The sequence below is a fragment of the Poecilia reticulata genome, chromosome 4, assembly GCF_904066995.2.
Source record: "Poecilia reticulata chromosome 4, P_reticulata-male-v2, whole genome shotgun sequence".
NCBI classification, from domain to species: domain Eukaryota; kingdom Metazoa; phylum Chordata; class Actinopteri; order Cyprinodontiformes; family Poeciliidae; genus Poecilia; species Poecilia reticulata.
This window is the reverse complement of record NC_088833.1, coordinates 1,594,084-1,615,499: the sequence shown is the minus strand read 5'-3', so window position 1 is coordinate 1,615,499 and position 21,416 is coordinate 1,594,084. Positions and strand designations below refer to the sequence as shown.

Sequence of the window (21,416 nt, the reverse complement as noted above, 5' to 3'; positions counted from 1 at the left end):
TAGCACTTTAGCGTTAGCTTCAGCTAAATGCTGGTGTAGCGCTTTAGCATTAGCTTCAGCTAAATGCTGTGTTGGTTCAGCAGCTTAGCGTTAGTTTAAGCTAAATGCTGTGTTGGTTCAGCAGCTTAGCGTTAGTTTAAGCTAAATGCTGTGTTGGTGTAGCGCTTTAGCTTCAGCTAAATGCTGTGTTGGTGTAGCGCTTTAGCGTTAGCTTCAGCTAAACGCTGTGTTGGTGTAGCGCTTTAGCGTTAGCTTCAGCTAAATGCTGTGTTGGTGTAGCCCTTTAGCTTCAGCTAAATGCTGTGTTGGTGTAGCGCTTTAGCGTTAGCTTCAGCTAAACGCTGTGTTGGTGTAGCGCTTTAGCTTCAGCTAAATGCTGTCTTGGTGTAGCGCTTTAGCTTCAGCTAAATGCTGTCTTGGTGTAGCGCTTTAGCATTAGCTTCAGCTAAATGCTGTGTTGGTGTAGCGCTTTAGCGTTAGCGTATCTAGTGAATGGTTAGTGCTTTAGGGTTAGCCGTGGCTAGTTGTTAGCCTCCTCGTTGCCGTTAGCTGTGATATTTTGCTCGTTTCTTGCTAACAGGGTCGGCAGCTGGAGGCTGAAGGGCTGATGGAGGTCAAGCAGCTGGTGGAGCAGAAGCAGCTGGTGGACAGAGAGCTGGCGGAGCTGAAGGCTCAGCTGGAGAAGGCCGGCTTCTCTTCGCTGTCCCAGATGAGGTGAGGCGCTCCGCGACCCGCCGAGCAGCCGCTCCAGGAATCGACCCAGCGGCTCCAGGAAGCGCTAGCAGGTTAGCTTGGCGATTCTCAGTTTGACTCTCCTGGCGCCTCTTCAAGGAGAGCTTTGTTCAGCCTGCGATCGGAGAACGAGGACTTGAAGCTCCAGCTGGCTGGCGGCGGGCAGGCCGTGGAGGAAGAGGAGGAGGAGGAAGAGGAGGAGGAGGAGGAGGAAGAGGAGGAAGAGGAGCAGAGCTCTGGGATGTGGGAAGCCTGGGATGGAGATCTGTCCCTGTCTGACGTCAGGACTCGTAGCCACGGCGACCAGAAGACAGAGGAGGGCGACGGAGCCGAGACGCTCACCGGCTCCTCACAGGTAGGACCGGAACACGGTCACCATGGCAACCAGTGGCTTTAAAGGGCCAGCGTCACGTTTCGTGGCACAATGCAGAAACTGTGTTAACAATAAATGCGTCACGTTTTACCAAATATCTCCAGTCTGAACAAACTTCTTTTATTTACTGCAGCAGCTTAAAACTATAAGAAATGAACAATAAACGACCAAAAATAATAAAAACGCAGTGGAAAAGTGAACATCATCATTCAAACTTCCTGATTGGGTCTCTGTCACTTTAAGAAACTCTTCCTGAAGCTCCGCCTCCAGGAAGTCATCCCAACATGGCTCCTCTTAGCCCAGCTGCTGAGAGGGGGAGGGGCTTCACCTGGAAGGCGGGGCTTGGCCCCCCCGGGCGGTTTAACAGCTGAACGGTTGCCATGGAGATTAAAGGGTTTCTCAAACATAAATGAATCAAAACATCAGGTTTTATTTTTATGAGGGAAAAACAGGAAGATACAAAGATTACATGTTAGAAGACACTGGCCCTTTAAGGAGCCAGTGCAGATACTGGGAGGACTGGTCTGAAGTCAGGAAGGACAGCAGCCATCTTGTTTCTCCCCCTGCCTGTATCCAGGACGACGAGCCGGCCAATCAGCAGCGGCGGCCGGACGTCTCGCCCTCAGCGGCCTGTGGGAAGACGGTCCGTCTGCGGCTGCAGGACTACAGAGAGCAGCTGGGTGAGCGCAGACGCAGCCGCTGCTGCAGACGCAGCCGCTGCTGCAGCCGCAGCGCATCAGGTGACCCGTTTGTCCCTCTGCAGCAGAAACAGCCGTGCAGCAGGACAGCAAGCTGGTCCAGGTGGACCTGCAGGATCTGGGCTATGAGACCTGCGGCCGCAGCGAGAACGAGGCGGACAGGGAGGAGGCCAGCAGCCCAGGTAGGGCTGGGGGTCACTGGGGGTCACTGGGGGTCACTGGGGTCACCGGGGGTCACTGGGGGTCACTGGGGGTCACCGGGGGTCACTGGGGGTCACTGGGGGTCACTGGGGTCACTGGGGGTCACTGGGGTCACCGGGGGTCACTGGGGGTCACTGGGGTCACCGGATCAGGCCGAACACCTTCAGCTTTACTTGTAGTTCAGTCAAACAGCCAGCAGGGGGCAGCAGAGGGCCTGGTCTTTAGCCTGAAGCAGCTTCAGTCGTGTTTAACCAGCCTAACTAGTTACGATAACCACCTAGTCACCCAGCTGAGCCTCCCAGTTTGTTCTGGTTAGCTCCAGGTCGCTAACTGGGATCACTGGATAATCCAGAATGTTGAATTCAGATTAGCATGAATCCAACCTGTTGAGATAATCTCTGTAATCTGAACTGTGATTCTCCACAAGACGCCATGATGCTGATGCTGCTGCGTGTTTCAGAGTTCGACGACCTGGAGATGTGCACGTCTCTGGACCTGGGCTCCCAGTGGCGGCCCGGCGGCGCCGCCCGGCCCGGCGGTTCCCCCGGCGACGGGCCGCCGCCGCTGCGGCGCCTGGGGGAGGAGCTGCGCTCGCAGCCGTCCCGCTCTCAGGCGGTGATCCGCGGGCTGCAGGGCGACGGCGAGGGCGACGGCGAGGCCGGCCGCCTGCCGCGGGCCGAGGACGACGAGGCCTGGCGGCCGTCTGACGGAGCCTCGCAGCGTCGCCATGACGACGGCCTCCAGGAGCTGACGTCCAGAGTGGACGCTCTGGAGGACCAGCTGAGGAGAGGAGGCAGGACGGAGGAAGGGCCCTCTGCTACCTGGCCGGGGTTCGTCATGATGAAAAGCATCAGATTATCCATTTTCTTACACCTGCATCACCGGGGGGGTCGGGAGCCGCCGCTGCGAGAGGCGGAGTCACCTGGACCATCAGATTATGTTCAGGATGCATCAATAAAAAAGATCTGAATTACAACTGATCATCAACCAGCATGAAACCAGCAGAAAGTGAAAATAAAATCACATCAAATGCTGGATTAAAAATGATAAAAATCAAAATGGAAGCAGAAAAAATCTGGATTAAACCTGCTGAAATCTGGAACAAAACATTTTAGCAAGAAGAAATTAGCATCAAGCTAAAAGGAAAAATGGAAACGTCTCCTAAATCAGGGCTAGCACTTCAAAGCTAACGCTATTAGCACGACTGGAAGTAATGTTGGTTTAGCGTTAGCTGAAGCTAATGCGTATGATTAGCATTTTAGTGTGAACTATGTAGGATTAGCTGACCTAGCGCTCTAGCTAGCAGCTCAGTGGATCAGGATGAATCCAGACAGAAACTAATTGAACCAGAAAACCAGGATAAAGTCGATGACCTGTTACTTTAATCGATTAGCCCCATGCTAACCAGGCGTAGCAGCGTGGTGTCGTTGATTAGCCCCATGCTAACCAGGCTTAGCAGCGTAGCGTCATCGATTAGCCCCATGCTACCCAGGCATAGCAGCATGGCATCGTTGATTAGCCCCATGCTAGCCAGGCGCAGCAGCGTGGTGTCGATGATTAGCCCCATGCTAGCCATGCGTAGCAGCGTGGCGTCGATGATTAGCCCCATGCTAACCAGGCGTAGCAGCATGGCATTGATTAGCCCCATGCTAACCAGCTGTAACAGCGTGGTGTCGATTAGCCCCATGCTAGCCATGCGTAGCAGCGTGGTGTCGTTGATTAGCCCCATGCTAACCGGGCGTAGCAGCATGGCATTGATTAGCCCCATGCTAACCAGCTGTAACAGCGTGGTGTCGATGATTAGCCCCAGGCGTAGCAGCGTGGTGTCGATGATTAGCCCCAGGCGTAGCAGCGTGGTGTCGATGATTAGCTGCATGCTAACCAGGCGTAGCGATGTGGCGTCGATGATTAGCCCCATGCTAGCCAGACGTAGCAGTGTGGTGTCGTTGATTAGCCCCAGGCGTAGCGGCGTGGTGTCGATGATTAGCCCCATGCTAGCCAGCTGTAGCAGCGTGGTGTCGATGATTAGCCCCATGCTAACCAGCTGTAGCAGCGTGGTGTCGATGATTAGCCCCATGCTAGCCAGGCGTAGCAGCGTGGTGTCGACGATTAGCCCCAGGCGTAGCGGCGTGGTGTCGTTGATTAGCCCCATGCTAACCAGGCTTAGCAGCGTGGTGTCGCTGATTAGCCCCATGCTAGCCAGGCGTAGTAGCATGGTGTCGATGATTAGCCCCAGGCGTAGCGGCGTGGTGTCGATGATTAGCCCCATGCTAACCAGCTGTAGCAGCGTGGTGTCGATGATTAGCCCCATGCTAGCCAGGCGTAGCAGCGTGGTGTCGATGATTAGCCCCAGGCGTAGCGGCGTGGTGCCGTCTGGGGACAACCCGTCCTCCTGACCCTTGTCTCCGTGTCCCGCAGGAAGCTGGACTCCCTGCTGAAGGCTCAGGCCAGTGACCTGTCGCTGCTGCGCCAGCGGCTGCGTGATGCGCGGCCCGCCTGCGGCCTGCTGCGCCGCCACCTGGCCGCCACCACCCGCGCCTTCGAGGAGCTGCTGCGCGCCAACGACGTCGACTACTACACGGGCCAGAGCTTCAGGGAGCAGCTGGCCCAGAGCGCCGCCCTGGCCCAGCGGGTCGGCGCCAGGATCGGCGGACCTGAGCTCGGAACCAAACGGACCCTCGCGTCTGAGGACCCGGAGGAGACGACGCAGCTGCTCGCCGTCCGGTCAGAACCTCTGCTTCCTGTTTGGGTTTCTGCCGGCGATCGATGCTTTTCAGTGGAAACTATCGGCGGGACGTTTCCGCCCGAGGGCAGAACCGACCCGGGTCAGACCCGATGGATTCACCAATCCATGTCTGAGCTCCCGGGCCGGTTCTGCTGCTCATAGGACCCGTTTGGACCCGACTTCTGCCACTGCAGAGATTCATGTTGGAGCAGATGGTGGCTGGACAGGAACCAGAACCGCCGCATAGCTAGGCAGAGGTTCTGGAGGTTCTGGAGGTTCTGGACCGGTTCTGGACCGGTTCTCTGCTGCTTTTTAACAGGAAGAAACATTTTTAATCAGATTTAGTGACAGAAACTATTAATTTATTTATTCTGTGCGTCATGAATAAATAACAACTCTAGATTGAAATATTGATTTAATCAATAATCAATTTAATCAATTAATTTGTTCCCTGCTTATAGGGGAGCTAACTGTTAGCTTAGCACACGTAGCTTTCCCTAAATGAATTACAGAATCAATTAAACATCAGTTTTTGTTAGATGTTTGTAGTCATGCTCTTATTTTGAAGGTTCCATTTCCTCTCCTCACGTTTTCCCGCTTTTTCCCAAAAACTTTATTTCACACAAAAAATAAACATGAACAAAATAAAACAAACATTTCAGGGCGTCAGAAAATTTAAACGTTATAATCTCCAAACTAAATTGTTGCTTAATGGCTGGTTCTGCTCTGGTTCTGTTGTGGTTCTGCTCTGGTTCTGTTGTGGTTCTGCTCTGGTTCTGTTGTGGTTCTGCTCTGGTTCTGCTCTGGTTCTGCTCTGGTTCTGTTGTGGTTCTGCTCTGGTTCTGTTGTGGTTCTGCTCTGGTTCTGCTCTGGTTCTGCTCTGGTTCTGTTGTGGTTCTGCTCTGGTTCTGTTGTGGTTCTGCTCTGGTTCTGTTGTGGTTCTGCTCTGGTTCTGGTCTAATCCCAGTAATCCCAGCACCATCCCCTCGGCGTTTCCAGGCTCTGACCTCTTGACCTCTGGGTTTCCCAGTCTGGCAGCGGCTCTGCGCCGGCGGCGCCTCGTTAGCGCAGCCGCTAATCAGGTTAAGCTATTAAAGCCCGGCTGGGGGGAACTGGGTCAGGAGGAGCTAAAGGCGGCAGCAGCACGAGGCGCGCTCTGCTGCGGCGCCGCATCAGGAGCTTCCCGTCGCGACATGGAGAGATTCTCCGGCTCCTGACCGGATCAGAACCGGATCAGAACCGCCGATGAGAGGAACTCTGCCTCTCTGGCTGCTGGAGCGTGAAGCCCTGCGCAGTCGGGCCGTCCGCGTCGTTCGTCACGGCGTCCCGCTGGCGGCTCGGTGTGGAAAGTGGAGCGATTGGAACGGACCGAGCAGCTGACCGAGCAGCTGACCGAGCAGCTGACCGAGCAGCTGACCGAGCAGCTGCGTGCTGGAGAGCCTCCCCGGCGGTTCAGACCTAATCAGGATTTGCTGTGCTTCTCACCTGCTCGCTCTCTCGCCATCCCTCGGGGTCACGACCCGGCAGCCGGCGCCGGAGCGCGGCGGCGGGTCGGTAACCCGGCGGACGGGTCGGTAACCCGGCGGACGGGTCGGACGGGTCCGGATGGCGCCGCTGTGGAAGGCGATGCTGTCGAGGAGCAGCCCGCTGTACAGAGACGCTCTGTTCTCCTTCAGCCTGTGGAAGGAGCAGGAGAGGAGAGCCGCGCTCACACAGCTGCACAGGTAAGAGCGGCCCGGACCCAGCAGAACCTCCAGAACCCAGCAGAACCAGCAGAACCTCCAGAACCATCAGAACCCAGCAGAACCCAGCAGAACCTCCAGAACCTCCAGAACCCTGCAGAACCCAGCAGAACCAGCAGAACCTAGCAGAACCAGCAGAACCCAGCAGAGCCACCAGAACCCTGCAGAACCACCAGAACCTCCAGAACCCTGCAGAACCCAGCAGAACCAGCAGAACCTAGCAGAACCAGCAGAACCTGCAGAACCCAGCAGAGCCACCAGAACCCTGCAGAACCACCAGAACCTCCAGAACCCTGCAGAACCCAGCAGAACCAGCAGAACCTAGCAGAACCAGCAGAACCTAGCAGAACCAGCAGAACCAGCAGAACCTAGCAGAACCAGCAGAACCTAGCAGAACCAGCAGAACCTAGCAGAACCTAGCAGAACCAGCAGAACCAGCAGAACCTAGCAGAACCAGCAGAACCAGCAGAACCTAGCAGAACCAGCAGAACCTAGCAGAACCTAGCAGAACCAGCAGAACCAGCAGAACCTGCAGAACCCAGCAGAGCCTCCAGAACCCTGCAGAACCCAGCAGAACCACCAGAACCCAGCAGAACCACCAGAACCCAGCAGAACCACCAGAACCCAGCAGAACCACTAGAACCCAGCAGCCCAAATCCAGAACCTTTCATCCTTCAGTCTAGAAACGTTTGGTCTAGATCTGTTCTTTCATTCCAGACGACATGAAGCTCAGAACAACATAGAGTTCTACCACAGAACGGATCCGGCCGTTCGGGTCGACCGTGTGGTTCCTTCATCAAGCTGGTCTAATTGGATCCAGAGTGCAGAGCAGAGCCGCTCATGCTAACCCAGCCATGCTAACCCTGCCATGCTAACCCAGCCGCTCATGCTAACCCAGCCGCTCATGCTAACCCAGCCGCTCATGCTAACCCAGCCGCTCATGCTAACCCTGCCATGCTAACCCAGCCGCTCATGCTAACCCTGCCGCTCATGCTAACCCAGCCGCTCATGCTAACCCTGCCGCTCATGCTAACCAAGCAGCTCATGCTAACCAAGCAGCTCATGCTAACCCAGCCATGCTAACCCAGCCGCTCATGCTAACCCAGCCGCTCATGCTATCCCAGCCGCTCACGCTAACCCAGCTGTGGATTTTCCTCTTGACTTAGCAGACATCGTTACTGTTTAGATCTTTGCTGCTGTCTGTGCGCCAGTGACGCATCGATTCCTGTGACTTTCAACGCGTCTCATTAATTAACTCAGCTGCAGGCCACACGTTTCAGCTGCAGCCGTGCGGTCGGGTCCGCAGCCGTGCGGTCGGGTCCGCCCCCGTTTTTATCCGGTGGCTCCGTGTCAGAGGCGAGCGCTGCGGTCGCTAAGAGGCGCCGCGCCTCGGCAGGCGACTCACTTCCTGCTGACGCTCATCCAGCTGCCGCTCCGCCGTCCAGCTCATTAAACTCACATTTACTTAGTTTTACTCATCAACTTACATCTCTAAATACTTTTATTATTAGATTATTAGAGATTAATATTAATTTAACATATTTAGACCCTCTGTTAGTTTGGCTCTGTGAGTTACAGGAGTGTAACTTGTGATCACTGCATGGAAGAACCGAGTCCAGGTACAGAAACGTGGCATCTTCAGGAAAGTGTCCAGGAAGTAGCCGGCAGATCCCATAGCTGCAGCTCTGCTAGCTGAAGAGTTAGCAACGCTAACGTGCTACACCAGCTGTGGAAGCTAATGCTAAAGCACTATACTAACAGTATTTAGCAGATGCTAATGCTAAAGCACTATGCTAACACAGTATTTAGCAGGTGCTAATGCTAAAGCACTATGCTAACACAGTATTTAGCAGGTGCTAATGCTAAAGCACTATGCTAACACAGTTTTTAGCGGGTGCTAATGCTAAAGCACTATGCTAACAAAGTATTTAGCAGGTGCTAATGCTAACGCACTATGCTAACACTGTATTTAGCAGGTGCTAATGCTAACGCACTATGCTAACACAGTATTTAGCAGATGCTAATGCTAAAGCACTATGCTAACACAGTATTTAGCGGGTGCTAATGCTAAAGCACTATGCTAACACAGTATTTAGCAGGTGCTAATGCTAAAGCACTATGCTAACACAGTATTTAGCAGGTGCTAATGCTAACGCACTATGCTAACACAGTATTTAGCAGGTGCTAATGCACTATGCTAACACAGTATTTAGCAGGTGCTAATGCTAACGCACCAACTGCAGTTTAAATTATATCTTCCTTGAAAGATTACAATCCTTGTGGACCACTGTAAGATTTTGCATTTGTGTTTATTTGTTTTAAATAAAGTTATTGGGGAGAAAACAGAGAGAGAACAGGAAGAGAGGAAACAGATGTCAAAATAAGAGCACAAAGATGAGCTGCTAACTGCTTGAAGAATCGTTGACAGTTGATAACCAAACAAATGTTGAAGTTGGACTGAAAGTTTAGAAAACCAGGAATCTGAACGTTTTCACATTTAGCAACGTGCTAAAGCGCTAACCTAGACATTAGCTCTGAGCTCATTAGCGGATTAGCAGAGGTGTGCTCACCAGTTGGTAGCATTTCATTTCTCCTTCAGCCCTTCCAGTGGTTCACTGTTGTGACCTTTGACCTTCCAGGGTGGATCCGGTTCTGATGCCTGAGGTTTATTTGTGTTTCAGGCTCAGTAAGGAGCTGCAGCAGAAGGATAAAGTGATCGAATCTCTCCGAGCCAAACTGGACCAGCAGCATCATCATCATCATCATCGCTCCGACTCGCCCAGCAGCAGCCACGCCCTCTCTGACATCACCGACCAATCAGATCGCATCTCTTACGTGTCCGACGAGCACGGCTCCACCAACGGCGACCCGGAGTTGTGCTGCGACGCAGACGGTGCCGGCGGACTCGGACCTGAGGAAAACAGGGATGCTACTGGGACCGGTGAGTCCGACCAGCAGGGGGCAGCAGGGGGCAAATATAAACTACAAACCTTTAAAATCTGACCAGCAGGGGGCAAAAATAAACTACAAACCTTTAAAATCTGACCAGCAGGGGGCAGCAGGAGGCAAATATAAACTACAAACCTTTAAATCTGACCAGCAGGGGGCAGCAGGAGGCAAATATAAACTACAAACCTTTAAAATGTGACCAGCAGGGGGCAGCAGGGGGCAAATATGAACTACAAACCTTTAAAATCTGACCAGCAGGAGGCAGCAGGGGGCAAATATGAACTACAAACCTTTAAATGTGACCAGCAGGAGGCAAATATGAACTACAAACCTTTAAATGTGACCAGCAGGGGGCAGCAGGAGGCAAATATGAACTACAAACCTTTAAAATGTGACCAGCAGGAGGCAAATATGAACTACAAACCTTTAAATGTGACCAGCAGGGGGCAGCAGGAGGCAAATATGAACTACAAACCTTTAAAATGTGACCAGCAGGGGGCAAATATGAACTACAAACCTTTAAAATGTGACCAGCAGGGGGCAAATATGAACTACAAACCTTTAAAATGTGACCAGCAGGGGGCAAATATGAACTACAAACCTTTAAAACCCGACCAGCAGGGGGCAGCAGGGGGCAAATATAAACTACAAACCTTTAAAAACCGACCAGCAGGGGGCAGCAGGGGGCAAATATAAACTACAAACCTTTAAAATGTGACCAGCAGGGGGCAGCAGGGGGCAAATATCTTCTCTTTAGCTTTAGTGAAACATTTTGTTCTCGTCTGTTTTCAGGCATCCTGAGGTTTTGCTGCGTTACATTTAAATGAGACCAAATACAGGTGACTTCACTGCCCGCATGTCCTCATCTGTTTCAGCGTCTCCACTCGGCGCCGCGTCCCGCCGGCCGTCCGCCGGCTCCTCCCAGCGCTCCCAGTCATGCCTCAGCTGTCCCAGCATGCATTGCTCCGGCTCTCCGCTCAGACCCGCAGACCTGCAGAGCCAATCAGGTGAGAAGCAGCTGAAGCCCCGCCTTTTCCAGCTCCTCTTCATCGCTCTTCCTCACCCTGTCTCTCCTCCCAGCCCCCTGTCGCCCCCCCTTCCCCTCCCCCATCAAACATGGCGGCCGCTCCCAGAGGGGCGCGGCGCCGGCTTTCTCTCTGGCTGCGGCTCAGCAGGAGCTCCAGACGCTACAGAATCAGCTGAGAGCCGACGGCAGTGAGTCGCTGCGACGCCGTCTGCACGAAGTTTACAACCGAGTGAAAACTAAAACCAGACGACTAAAAACTAAAAGCCAGACGACTAAAAACTAAAACCAGACGGCTAAAAACCAGACGACTAAAAACTAAAAGCCAGACGACTAAAAACTAGACGACTAAAAACTAAAAGCCAGACGACTAAAAGCTAAAAACTAGACGACTAAAAACTAGACGACTAAAAACTAAAAGCCAGACAACTAAAAACTAGACGACTAAAAACTAAAAGCCAGACGACTAAAAACTAAAACCAGACGGCTAAAAACTAGATGACTAAAAACTAAAAGCCAGACGACTAAAAGCTAAAAACTAGACGACTAAAAACTAGACGACTAAAAACTAAAAGCCAGACGACTAAAAGCTAAAAACTAGACGACTAAAAACTAGACGACTAAAAACTAAAAGCCAGACAACTAAAAACTAGACGACTAAAAACTAAAAGACAGACGACTAAAAACTAGACGACTAAAAACTAAAAGCCAGACGACTAAAAACTAAAAGCCAGACGACTAAAAGCTAAAAGCCAGACGACTAAAAGCTAAAAGCCAGACAACTAAAAACTAAAAGCCAGACGACTAAAAACTAGACGACTAAAAACTAAAAGCCAGACGACTAAAAACTAAAAGCCAGACTAAAAACTAAGCCAGACGACTAAAAACTAAAAACCAGACGACTAAAAACTAGACGACTAAAAACTAAAAGCCAGACGACTAAAAACTAGACGACTAAAAGCTAAAAGCCAGACAACTAAAAACTAAAAGCCAGACGACTAAAAACTAGACGACTAAAAACTAAAAGCCAGACGACTAAAAACTAAAAGCCAGACTAAAAACTAAGCCAGACGACTAAAAACTAAAAACCAGACGACTAAAAACTAGACGACTAAAAACTAAAAGCCAGACGACTAAAAACTAGACGACTAAAAGCTAAAAGCCAGACGGCTAAAAACTAGACGACTAAAAACTAAAAGCCAGATGGATAAAAACTAAAAGACGGACGACTAAAAACTAGACGACTAAAAACTAAAAACCAGACGAATCCCGACTGAATAATCTGTTCCCTCACTTCTTTGGGTAAACATGCAGAGTTCACGTTTACTGTAAAGTCAGAGAGAGAATAACTGAAAGAATAATAATAATAATTAATGTTTTAAATCTGTGTTATGAATGAAGGTAAAAGGTTTTGCTGATTCACCAGAAGCGGAAAACAAACTGATTTAAAACGTTTGTTTCACCATTTTATTCATTCATAACTTTCACAGTTTCAAGCTAAATATTAATAAGCTAAATGTTTGGCTGAAATGTAAATATGTAGCTTTCAAGCTAATAGTTTAGCTCTAACCTAGCCATTCTATAAAGTCCTTGCATGAAGCCAGGACTTTACAAAGAGGTTCAAGAGAGAAAGCTTTTATTTTGGTAGTCCACTTCCGGTTGTTGGGAAGGATTTGCATGTTCCCTAAATATTAACCTGTGAGCTTCAGATCAAGTATTTCACAATAAATATTTGGAAAAGAATAAATAAAATCTGATGAACCAAATTTTTTCGCTGATGACAAAATAATCTGTTAATTTTGTAACTTTACAAGCTGCAGATATTTGGATGCCTGAGATGCTGATGCACCTGCAGCACCTGCCAGGTGTGTCTGGTAAAAAGTGTGTAGATGTTTCTGCTAAAGGCTGAGCTGTGTGTTTGTTTCTGGTGAGCTAGCATGCTAATACGTTAGCATGCTAACGCGTTAGCGCTCTCTTCCCTGCAGGGTTTTCCACTCCCAGGTCTCTCCACGGTCTCCCCCCGTTCGTCCCTCAGCATCATGCTGACGCCGCCGGCTGCCTGCCGCTCTCCTACAGAGGCTTCCCTCCACCTCCGTTCGGCGGCCTGGACGTCGCCATGGCGACGCGAGGCGGCGCCGGCCTGCTGGAAAGACGTGCATTGTGGGAAACGCCGCGCGGCGTGGGAGCCGACCTGTCGTCCGGGTCGTCGGGTTACCAGTCAGGAACCGGACAACCAGGTTCGGCCGCCGCGCTGTAGGCAGAACCGGGCCGCGCGCCCACTTCCTGTTTGCTTCCTGCTCACTTCCTGCTGGTGTTTCTGCCGCAGGTTCGGACCTGATGAAGGAGCACCTGGCAGAGATCCGGAGTCTGAGGCGGAGACTGGAGGAGTCCATCCAGACCAACGACCGGCTCCGGCTGCAGCTGGAGGACCGGCTGGCCCACAGAACCGGGGACAAAGGTGCTCAGTCCAAACCCCTTCTGGTTCTGGGTCTGGTCCCGGTTCTGGGTCTGGTTCTGGTCCCGGTCCAGATCCTGGTTCTGGTCCCGGTCCTGGTTCTGGGTCTGGTTCTGGTCCTGGTTCTGGGTCTGGTCCAGGTCCTGGTTCTGGTCCTGGTTCTGGGTCTGGTTCTGGTCCTGGTTCTGGTTCTGGGTCTGGTCCCGGTCCAGGTCCTGGTCCTGGTTCTGGTCCTGGTTCTGGTTCTGGTCCTGGTTCTGGGTCTGGTCCCGGTCCAGGTCCTGGTTCTGGTCCTGGTCCTGGTTCTGGTCCTGGTCCTGGTTCTGGGTCTGGGTCTGGTTCTGGTCCTGGTCCTGGTTCTGGTTCTGGTCCTGGTAAATCTGGACCTGCCAAATGAACCAGCCTATAAAATGTTTTGTGTTTCCATGGAAACGGCCTGAAACCAGGTTTATTATCTCTGATGTTTAGTGGAAAAGTTTTTCCTGCTCACATCCATCCTGGGAATTTCATGTCTGAGTGATGAAATGTTTTTAGAGAGACGATCTGAAAACTTCCTGGATGTTTCCGTAGCGTTAGCCAGCTTTAGCCAACGTTAGCCAGCTTTAGCCAGCGTTAGCCAGCGTTAGCCAACGTTAGCCAGCTTTAGCCAGCGTTAGCCAACGTTAGCCAGCTTTAGTCAACGTTAGCCAGCAATAACCAATGTTAGCCAGCGTTGGCTAACGTTAGCCAGTGTTAGCCAGCGATAACCAACGTTAGCCAGCGTTAGCCAGCGTTAGCTAACACTGGCTATCGCTGGCTAACGTTTGCTAACGTTAGCCAGCGATAGCCAGTGTTAGCTAACGTTAGTCAGCGTTAGCTAACGTTAGCCAGCGTTAGCCAGCGTTAGCTAACGTTAGCCAGCTTTAGCCAATGTTAGCCAGCGTTAGCCAACGTTAGCCAGTGTTAGCTAACGTTAGCCAGCGATAACCAGCGTTAGCCAACGTTAGCCAGTGTTAGCTAACGTTAGCCAGCGATAACCAGCGTTAGCCAATGTTAGCCAGTGTTAGCTAACGTTAGCCAACGATAACCAGCGTTAGCCAACGTTAGCCAACGTTAGCTAACGTTAGCCAGCGTTAGCTAACGTTAGCCAGCGTTAGCTAACGGAACGTTTCCAATAGCAACGCTTCCTGTTTACATCTGGTGGATGGCGCTCCGCAGACGGAAGCGTTTGGTGAATCCCAGGCTGCATGTTGAAATAAAATTCCCGCTGATTTTCCAGGAGCTCCGACCAACATCTACATCCAGGGCCTGGACTCGGCCGGCCAGCTGTCCGAGCTGCGCCTCCTGCAGGAGGAGAACGCCGCGCTGCAGGCGCAGCTGCAGGCGCAGCTGCAGCGAGGTGAGCCGCATCGCCGGCAGCATCTGGAAAACTCTGGAAAACAACAGGATAAATTCAGCGTTTTCCTGCAGAGGGCAGCAGAGAGGCGGAGCTTCTGAGGGAGGCGGAGCTTCTGAGGGAGGCGGTCCTCCAGGAGCGCTCCAGGCTGAAGGAGGCGGAGCTGGAGACACAGAGGTGGGCGGAGCTAAGCCAGAGGCTGCAGGCGGAGGACGCAGTTCGCTGCCAGGAGGTGGCGCAGCTGAGACAGCGGAACCAGGAAGCCGTCACCAGGTCGCTGTGTTTTACGTTTCCTTCAGCTGAAACGGGTCAGACATGGGGTTTCTTTCTCAGACACACTGGAACTAGGAGAGAGCCAAACTATCTGGAATAATGGAATAATAAAATCTCCTGTTTTTCCATGAGGGGTTAATCAAGAGCCTCAGATCAAATCCACAGGTTTTCTGCACCAGGCAGCGAAAAACGTTGAATTTATGATGTAATAAAATGAACCAGAAGAGCAGGACTGCACATGCCCTGCAGGGGGCGCTGCAGTTCTGAACCAGCAGGCTAACGTTAGCTCGTCTCCAGGCTGCAGCACGAGGCGAGCGTCCTGCGCCGGGACCAGAGCCGCCGCTTGAGCCACACGCTGCAGGAGGCGAAGAGCCGAGGCTGGGAACAGGACTCACACCCAGGTAGGAACCAGGACCAGGACCAGAACCAGACCCAGGACCAGAACTAGGAGCAGACCCAGGACCAGGACCAGAACCAGAACCAGGACCAGGACCAGGACCAGGACCAGAACCAGGACCAGGACCAGGACCAGAACCAGGACCAGGACCAGGACCAGACCCAGGACCAGAACCAGGACCAGGACCAGAACCAGAACCAGGACCAGGACCAGGACCAGGACCAGAACCAGAACCAGGACCAGGACCAGGACCAGAACCAGGACCAGGACCAGACCCAGGACCAGAACCGGGACCAGGACCAGAACCAGAACCAGGACCAGGACCAGAACCGGAACCAGGACCAGGACCAGAACCAGACCCAGACCCAGAACCAGACCCAGGACCAGGACCAGAACCAGACCCAGGACCAGAACCAGAACCAGACCCAGGACCAGAACCAGAACCAGACCCAGGACCAGACCCAGGACCTGACCCAGAACCAGAACCAGACCCAGAATCAGACCCAGGACCAGAACCAGGACCAGACCCAGACCCAGAACCAGACCCAGGACCAGGACCAGGACCAGGACCAGAACCAGAATCAGAACCAGGACCAGAACTAGGAGCAGACCCTGGACCAGAACCAGGACCAAACCCAGAATCAGAACCAGGACCAGAACCAGGACCAGGCCCAGAACCAGAACCAAACCCAGAATCAGACCCAGGACCAGAACCAGGACCAGACCCAGGACCAGAACCAGGACCAGACCCAGACCCAGGACCAGAACCAGAACCAGAACCAGACCCAGAACCAGGACCAGACCCAGGACCAGAACCAGGACCAGAACCAGGACCAGAACCCGGACCAGACCCAGGACCAGAACCAGAACCAGAACCAGGACCAGGACCAGAACCAGAACCAGGACCAGGACCAGAACCAGACCCAGACCCAGAACCAGACCCAGGACCAGGACCAGAACCAGACCCAGGACCAGAACCAGAACCAGACCCAGGACCAGAACCAGAACCAGAACCAGACCCAGGACCAGAACCAGGAGCAGACCCAGGACCTGACCCAGAACCAGAACCAGACCCAGAACCAGACCCAGGACCAGAACCAGGACCAGACCCAGACCCAGAATCAGACCCAGGACCAGGACCAGGACCAAACCCAGAATCAGAACCAGGACCAGAACTAGGAGCAGACCCAGGACCTGACCCAGAACCAGAACCAAACCCAGAATCAGACCCAGGACCAGAACCAGGACCAGACCCTGGACCAGAACCAGGACCAGACCCAGACCCAGGACCAGAACCAGAACCAGAACCAGACCCAGAACCAGGACCAGACCCAGGACCAGAACCAGGACCAGAACCAGGACCAGAACCCGGACCAGACCCAGGACCAGAACCAGAACCAGAACCAGACCCAGAACCAGGACCAGAACCAGGACCAGAACCCGGACCAGAACCAGGACCAGAACCCGGACCAGGACTGTCTCATCACGCAGAAGAAACTCAGATCTGGACTGAAACCAGATTAATTTCCTATTTTTACTGTTAAATGACTGAAGAGCAACAAAGATGAAAGGTTCTGTTTCTAACATCCTTCTTTAGCAATGCTGACGCTGACGTTAGCGTTAGCTGCTACATGTTAGCATTGAGATGCTGTGTTAGGCTAGCATAGCTTCACTGACAGGCTAACTCCCTTTAGCACAACTCGAACACATCAGTCGTCCAATCAGATCGTTTAAAGTCTCTGTTAGCGCAGGTAGCTTTCCCGTCAGATTCAGGAGCGTGTGAACACAAAGGGCCTTTTTTATCCACTGGAATCATTTAGAAAGTTGTCAAACTTTAGCTAAATGTTAAAATCTGTGTAATCAATCAGATTCAAACCTTAGCATCCCGTCCAAGGCAGCATTTAAGCTAACGTAAATCTGATTTGCTGCTTACCTCGGCTCCCTGTTCGGACTGATTCCCTACACTTTGTGTTGCTGAGCAGGTGAGGTGGCTAATGGCTCTCTGCCAGTGACCTTTGACCCCAGAGAGCTTCACATCCAGCTGAAGCAGCAGCTGAGCAGCCAGCCTGCAGCCAGGAGGCGACTCTTCAGCGGTCAGTTCGTCTATCAGGAAAACACCAAACCTGTCAGCGTTTCCCAACAGGAGATGTTTCTGTTCTGCAGGTGAAGACGTTTCTCCGCCCGTCAGAGACAGCGGGCCAATCAGAGACAACGGGCCAATCAGAGACTGCGGGCCAATCAGCGGCCCAACCAGAGACAGCGGGCCAATCAGCGGGCCAATCAGAGACAGCGGCCCAATCAGCGGGCCAATCGGAGACAGCGGGCCAATCAGAGACAGCGGGCCAATCAGCGGGCCAATCAGAGACAGCGGCCCAATCAGAGACAGCGGCCCAATCAGCGGGCCAATCAGAGACAGCGGCCCCGTTGCTGCTCCGTCTCGGCTTCCTCCGCCCCAGACGGCTGATCCAGGTCAGGCTGATGTTCAGACTGTACCAGATCTCAGGCCTGCAGCTCTTCATTTCTCCCTGGTTTTCCTGCAGCTGTCTGCGCCCAGCAGGGCGGCGCTCCCGAGGGGGGCCACCAGGCCGTCGGCCATCTTGGAGACCTCCAGGCCCTGCAGCAGCAGCTCCAGGAAGGGGCCACCCTGGCTGCTCAGATGGAGGCCGCCCTCTGTTCCCTGAGCGCCTCGCAGAGGCTTCAGCAGGTCAGAGGTCACACAGATGGAGAACTGTGATGAAAAATTTACTTTTCATGTTTTTATTCTTCCATTTGAGTTTTTACTGCTTCTAAACTCACTCGGCTGTTTTTAGGCAATAAGTTAATCTAGACCTGCAACAAGCAGTAGATCTATAAATCGCTTCATAAACTAAAACAAATATTTCAGAGTTCCGCCCGTTACCTAGCAACCCCAGCAAAGTTCCACCCGTTACCTAGCAACCCCAGCAGAGTTCCGCCCGTTACCTAGCAACCCCAGCAGGGTTGCTAGTTCCGCCCGTTACCTAGCAACCCCAGCAGTGTTCCGCCCGTTACCTAGCAACCCCAGCAGAGTTCTGCCCGTTACCTAGCAACCCCAGCAGAGTTCCACCCGTTACCTAGCAACCCCAGCAGAGTTCCGCCCGTTACCTAGCAACCCCAGCAGAGTTCCACCCGTTACCTAGCAACCCCAGCAGAGTTCCGCCCGTTACCTAGCAACCCCAGCAGAGTTCCACCCGTTACCTAGCAACCCCAGCAGAGTTCTGCCCGTTACCTAGCAACCCCAGCTGAGCTCCAGGCTGTTTTCTGTTTCAGCCTTTGGACAGAGGGTGCGTCAGCAACCTGCTGTCGGACTCCAAAACGCTGAAGCGGACCCTGCAGGAGGCGGAGTCTCTGCTGCAGGCGACCTGGACGGCGGATCTGACCGACTCTGAGGAAGCCAGACAGGTAAAAACCTCGTCTGCATGTTTAACGCAGCTGACATGAAGCAGATCCAAACTGAGCTGCTGAGTTGTCTAGGACAAGCCGCTGAGGGACGAGCCGCTGAGGGACGAGGTCGTCCGTCTCCGGGTGAAGCTGTCAGAGCGGGACCAGGCTCTAAGGGACGCCATGGAGAGACTGAAGAGCTTCAGCCTCACCAAGGACAGCATGGAGCATCTGATCGTCAGCCAGCGTGAGTAAAGCAGCCATGACAGCAGAAACCTGAGAAATGTCCTTTAAACCTGCTATGCTAATGCATTAGCATAGCGATGCTAATGCATTAGCATCGCTATGCTAATGCAACTCTGTGAATGCTAGTTTCTAATCTAAAGAAAGGTGTGACACAGTGAGAGCATCATTAGCTCAGATATGCTAGTTGTTAGCATGTCTTGCTATATTTTCAAATGTACATCTGAACAGTGAGATGCTGTAGATATTGAACCTAGATCTGCTAACAAGTATCCTCTGCATAGAAATGTCTAATATCAGTCTTAATGTGTGTTGTTAGCATAGAGATGCTAACCACAAGCTAATGAGTGCCAAGCGATCCAACATGGCCGCTCTGGTATTGCTGTCTCTTCCGGTGGTTTTATATCTGAGGTGATGCTGATGCTCTAGTTGTCGTCTTGTCTCCAGTGTCCAGAACGCGGGACGTCCTGAGGACAGCGAAGACCAACCTGCAGGTGAGCCTCTGCTCCCCATGTCAGTGGCTTCTGTTCAGAATCACAGCTGCTCCCTTCACGCCTCTCCTGCTGGTTCCTTCTCTGTCGTCTTGCTGAGTTTCTCCAGGAGAACAAACTCAGGATCTGCTCCCTTCCAGCCTCTGTCTCTGTCCCCTCCCCCCCCTGCGGCCCAGTAAAGGTACCGTCCGCCCGGTTCCTCTGTTAGACCGCATGCTGCTTCCATAACTTTCCCTCCCTGAGCAGCTGCTGCTCTGCAGTCCGACTGGGAACCAGAATCCTCTCTGATCCGGCTGAACATCAGAACCCTGCTGTGTCTTCCAGGTGAAAAGCCAGGGGGCGCCACTGAGCTCGGCTCCCCTGCTGGTTGGAGCGTCCTGACACCCTGGATCTAGCTGCTCACCAGCGCCCCCTGCAGCCCGGCGGCCCGGCTGAGACCTCCAGAACCTCCAGTGTCCAGACGTGCGGCTGGCAGCTGAAACCAGAATCTGGACCCTCACAGATCCCAGTTTCTGCCGTCTGCAGGCCTGTCGATGGAGGCGAAGCCATGACCCCTGATGTTACTGCTGTAGTTCAGTCACTGGTCAAATCCTCAGTGGGCGGAAAAATAACTTTACCCACAGAAACGTCTCTTTTGGTTCTGCTTCTCAAGCTGCAAAGTATTTTATTATTTTAGATACTTGTTGGTGTAAATCTGAGCTTTTCTCCACTGAAACACTGAATCCAGAGATGCTGCTGTGAACCTGCAGCATCTCTGGATGAAGCCCAGAAACCAGCCAGAACCGGATCGGACCTCCTGCAGGTTCACGAGCCCTTATCAAGGTCTAGGTGAGGTCTAGGTGAGGTCAAGGTGAGGCCTTCTCAGGGTTTTAGAGCGCCGGTGGGAGAAGGCTGGTCAGGTTTCCTGTTCCCTAGACTAAAGGCCTGGAGCCTCGTCTCTCTGGCTCCAGGCCTTTAGCCTCGTCTCTCTGGCTCCAGGCCTTTAGCCTCGTCTCTCAGGTTCCAGGCCTTTAGCCTCGTCTCTCAGGTTCCAGGCCTGGAGCCTCGTCTCTCAGGTTCCAGGCCTGGAGCCTCGTCTCTCAGGTTCCAGGCCTTTAGCCTCGTCTCTCAGGCTCCAGGCCTTTAGCCTCGTCTCTCAGGTTCCAGGCCTGGAACCTCGTCTCTCAGGTTCCAGGCCTTTAGCCTCGTCTCTCAGGCTCCAGGCCTTTAGCCTCGTCTCTCAGGTTCCAGGCCTTTAGCCTCGTCTCTCAGGTTCCAGGCCTTTAGCCTCGTCTCTCAGGTTCCAGGCCTTTAGCCTCGTCTCTCAGGTTCCAGGCCTTTAGCCTCGTCTCTCAGGTTCCAGGCCTGGAACCTCGTCTCTCAGGTTCCAGGCCTTTAGCCTCGTCTCTCAGGCTCCAGGCCTTTAGCCTCGTCTCTCAGGTTCCAGGCCTTTAGCCTCGTCTCTCAGGTTCCAGGCCTTTAGCCTCGTCTCTCAGGTTCCAGGCCTTTAGCCTCGTCTCTCAGGTTCCAGGCCTTTAGCCTCGTCTCTCAGGTTCCAGGCCTGGAACCTCGTCTCTCAGGTTCCAGGCCTTTAGCCTCGTCTCTCAGGTTCCAGGCCTGGAACCTCGTCTCTCAGGCTCCAGGCCTTTAGCCTCGTCTCTCAGGTTCCAGGCCTTTAGCCTCGTCTCTCAGGCTCCAGGCCTTTAGCTTCGTCTCTCAGGTTCCAGGCCTTTAGCCTCGTCTCTCGGGCTCCAGGCCTTTAGCCTCGTCTCTCAGGTTCCAGGCCTTTAGCCTCGTCTCTCGGGCTCCAGGCCTTTAGCCTCGTCTCTCGGGCTCCAGGCCTTTAGCCTCGTCTCTCAGGCTCCAGGCCTTTAGCCTCGTCTCTCAGGTTCCAGGCCTTTAGCCTCGTCTCTCAGGCTCCAGGCCTTTAGCTTCGTCTCTCAGGTTCCAGGCCTTTAGCCTCGTCTCTCGGGCTCCAGGCCTTTAGCCTCGTCTCTCAGGTTCCAGGCCTTTAGCCTCGTCTCTCAGGTTCCAGGCCTTTAGCCTCGTCTCTCGGGCTCCAGGCCTTTAGCCTCGTCTCTCAGGTTCCAGGCCTTTAGCCTCGTCTCTCAGGTTCCAGGCCTGGAACCTCGTCTCTCAGGTTCCAGGCCTGGAACCTCGTCTCTCAGGCTCCAGGCCTTTAGCCTCGTCTCTCAGGTTCCAGGCCTGGAGCCTCGTCTCTCAGGTTCCAGGCCTTTAGCCTCGTCTCTCAGGTTCCAGGCCTGGAACCTCGTCTCTCAGGTTCCAGGCCTGGAACCTCGTCTCTCAGGCTCCAGGCCTTTAGCCTCGTCTCTCAGGTTCCAGGCCTGGAGCCTCGTCTC

The 21,416-nt window shown here is 53.2% G+C and overlaps 1 protein-coding gene across 17 annotated transcripts in view; it reads left to right on the top strand.

Annotated features, from left to right (window-relative positions):
- LOC103463242 (myomegalin-like) overlaps positions 1 to 21,416 on the top strand; it is a 37,750-nt gene that overhangs the window by 15,540 nt on the left and 794 nt on the right. Inside the window, exons 14-39 of one of the 17 annotated variants that reach the window (XM_081605908.1) lie at positions 581 to 714; positions 832 to 1,087; positions 1,683 to 1,785; positions 1,869 to 1,985; positions 2,465 to 2,834; positions 4,423 to 4,728; positions 9,153 to 9,412; positions 10,296 to 10,427; positions 10,501 to 10,635; positions 12,430 to 12,681; positions 12,771 to 12,902; positions 14,158 to 14,277; positions 14,349 to 14,547; positions 14,845 to 14,948; positions 16,927 to 17,037; positions 17,108 to 17,150; positions 17,217 to 17,237; positions 17,298 to 17,413; positions 17,485 to 17,648; positions 18,233 to 18,364; positions 18,437 to 18,590; positions 19,034 to 19,080; positions 19,187 to 19,258; positions 19,402 to 20,608; positions 20,693 to 21,168; positions 21,225 to 21,324. In XM_081605908.1, the coding sequence (XP_081462034.1) occupies positions 581 to 714; positions 832 to 1,087; positions 1,683 to 1,785; positions 1,869 to 1,985; positions 2,465 to 2,834; positions 4,423 to 4,728; positions 9,153 to 9,412; positions 10,296 to 10,427; positions 10,501 to 10,635; positions 12,430 to 12,681; positions 12,771 to 12,902; positions 14,158 to 14,277; positions 14,349 to 14,547; positions 14,845 to 14,948; positions 16,927 to 17,037; positions 17,108 to 17,150; positions 17,217 to 17,237; positions 17,298 to 17,413; positions 17,485 to 17,648; positions 18,233 to 18,364; positions 18,437 to 18,590; positions 19,034 to 19,080; positions 19,187 to 19,258; positions 19,402 to 19,458 (3,537 nt within the window). In that variant the 3' untranslated portion in view covers positions 19,459 to 20,608; positions 20,693 to 21,168; positions 21,225 to 21,324. Of the gene's footprint in view, positions 1 to 580; positions 715 to 831; positions 1,088 to 1,682; positions 1,786 to 1,868; positions 1,986 to 2,464; positions 2,835 to 4,422; positions 4,729 to 9,152; positions 9,413 to 10,295; positions 10,428 to 10,500; positions 10,636 to 12,429; positions 12,682 to 12,770; positions 12,903 to 14,157; positions 14,278 to 14,348; positions 14,548 to 14,844; positions 14,949 to 16,926; positions 17,038 to 17,107; positions 17,414 to 17,484; positions 17,649 to 18,232; positions 18,365 to 18,436; positions 18,591 to 19,033; positions 19,081 to 19,186; positions 19,259 to 19,401; positions 20,609 to 20,692; positions 21,169 to 21,224; positions 21,336 to 21,364; positions 21,408 to 21,416 lie in introns of those variants that run through there. The other 16 variants (XM_081605899.1, XM_081605892.1, XM_081605906.1 and 13 more) reach the window with 16 other exon arrangements.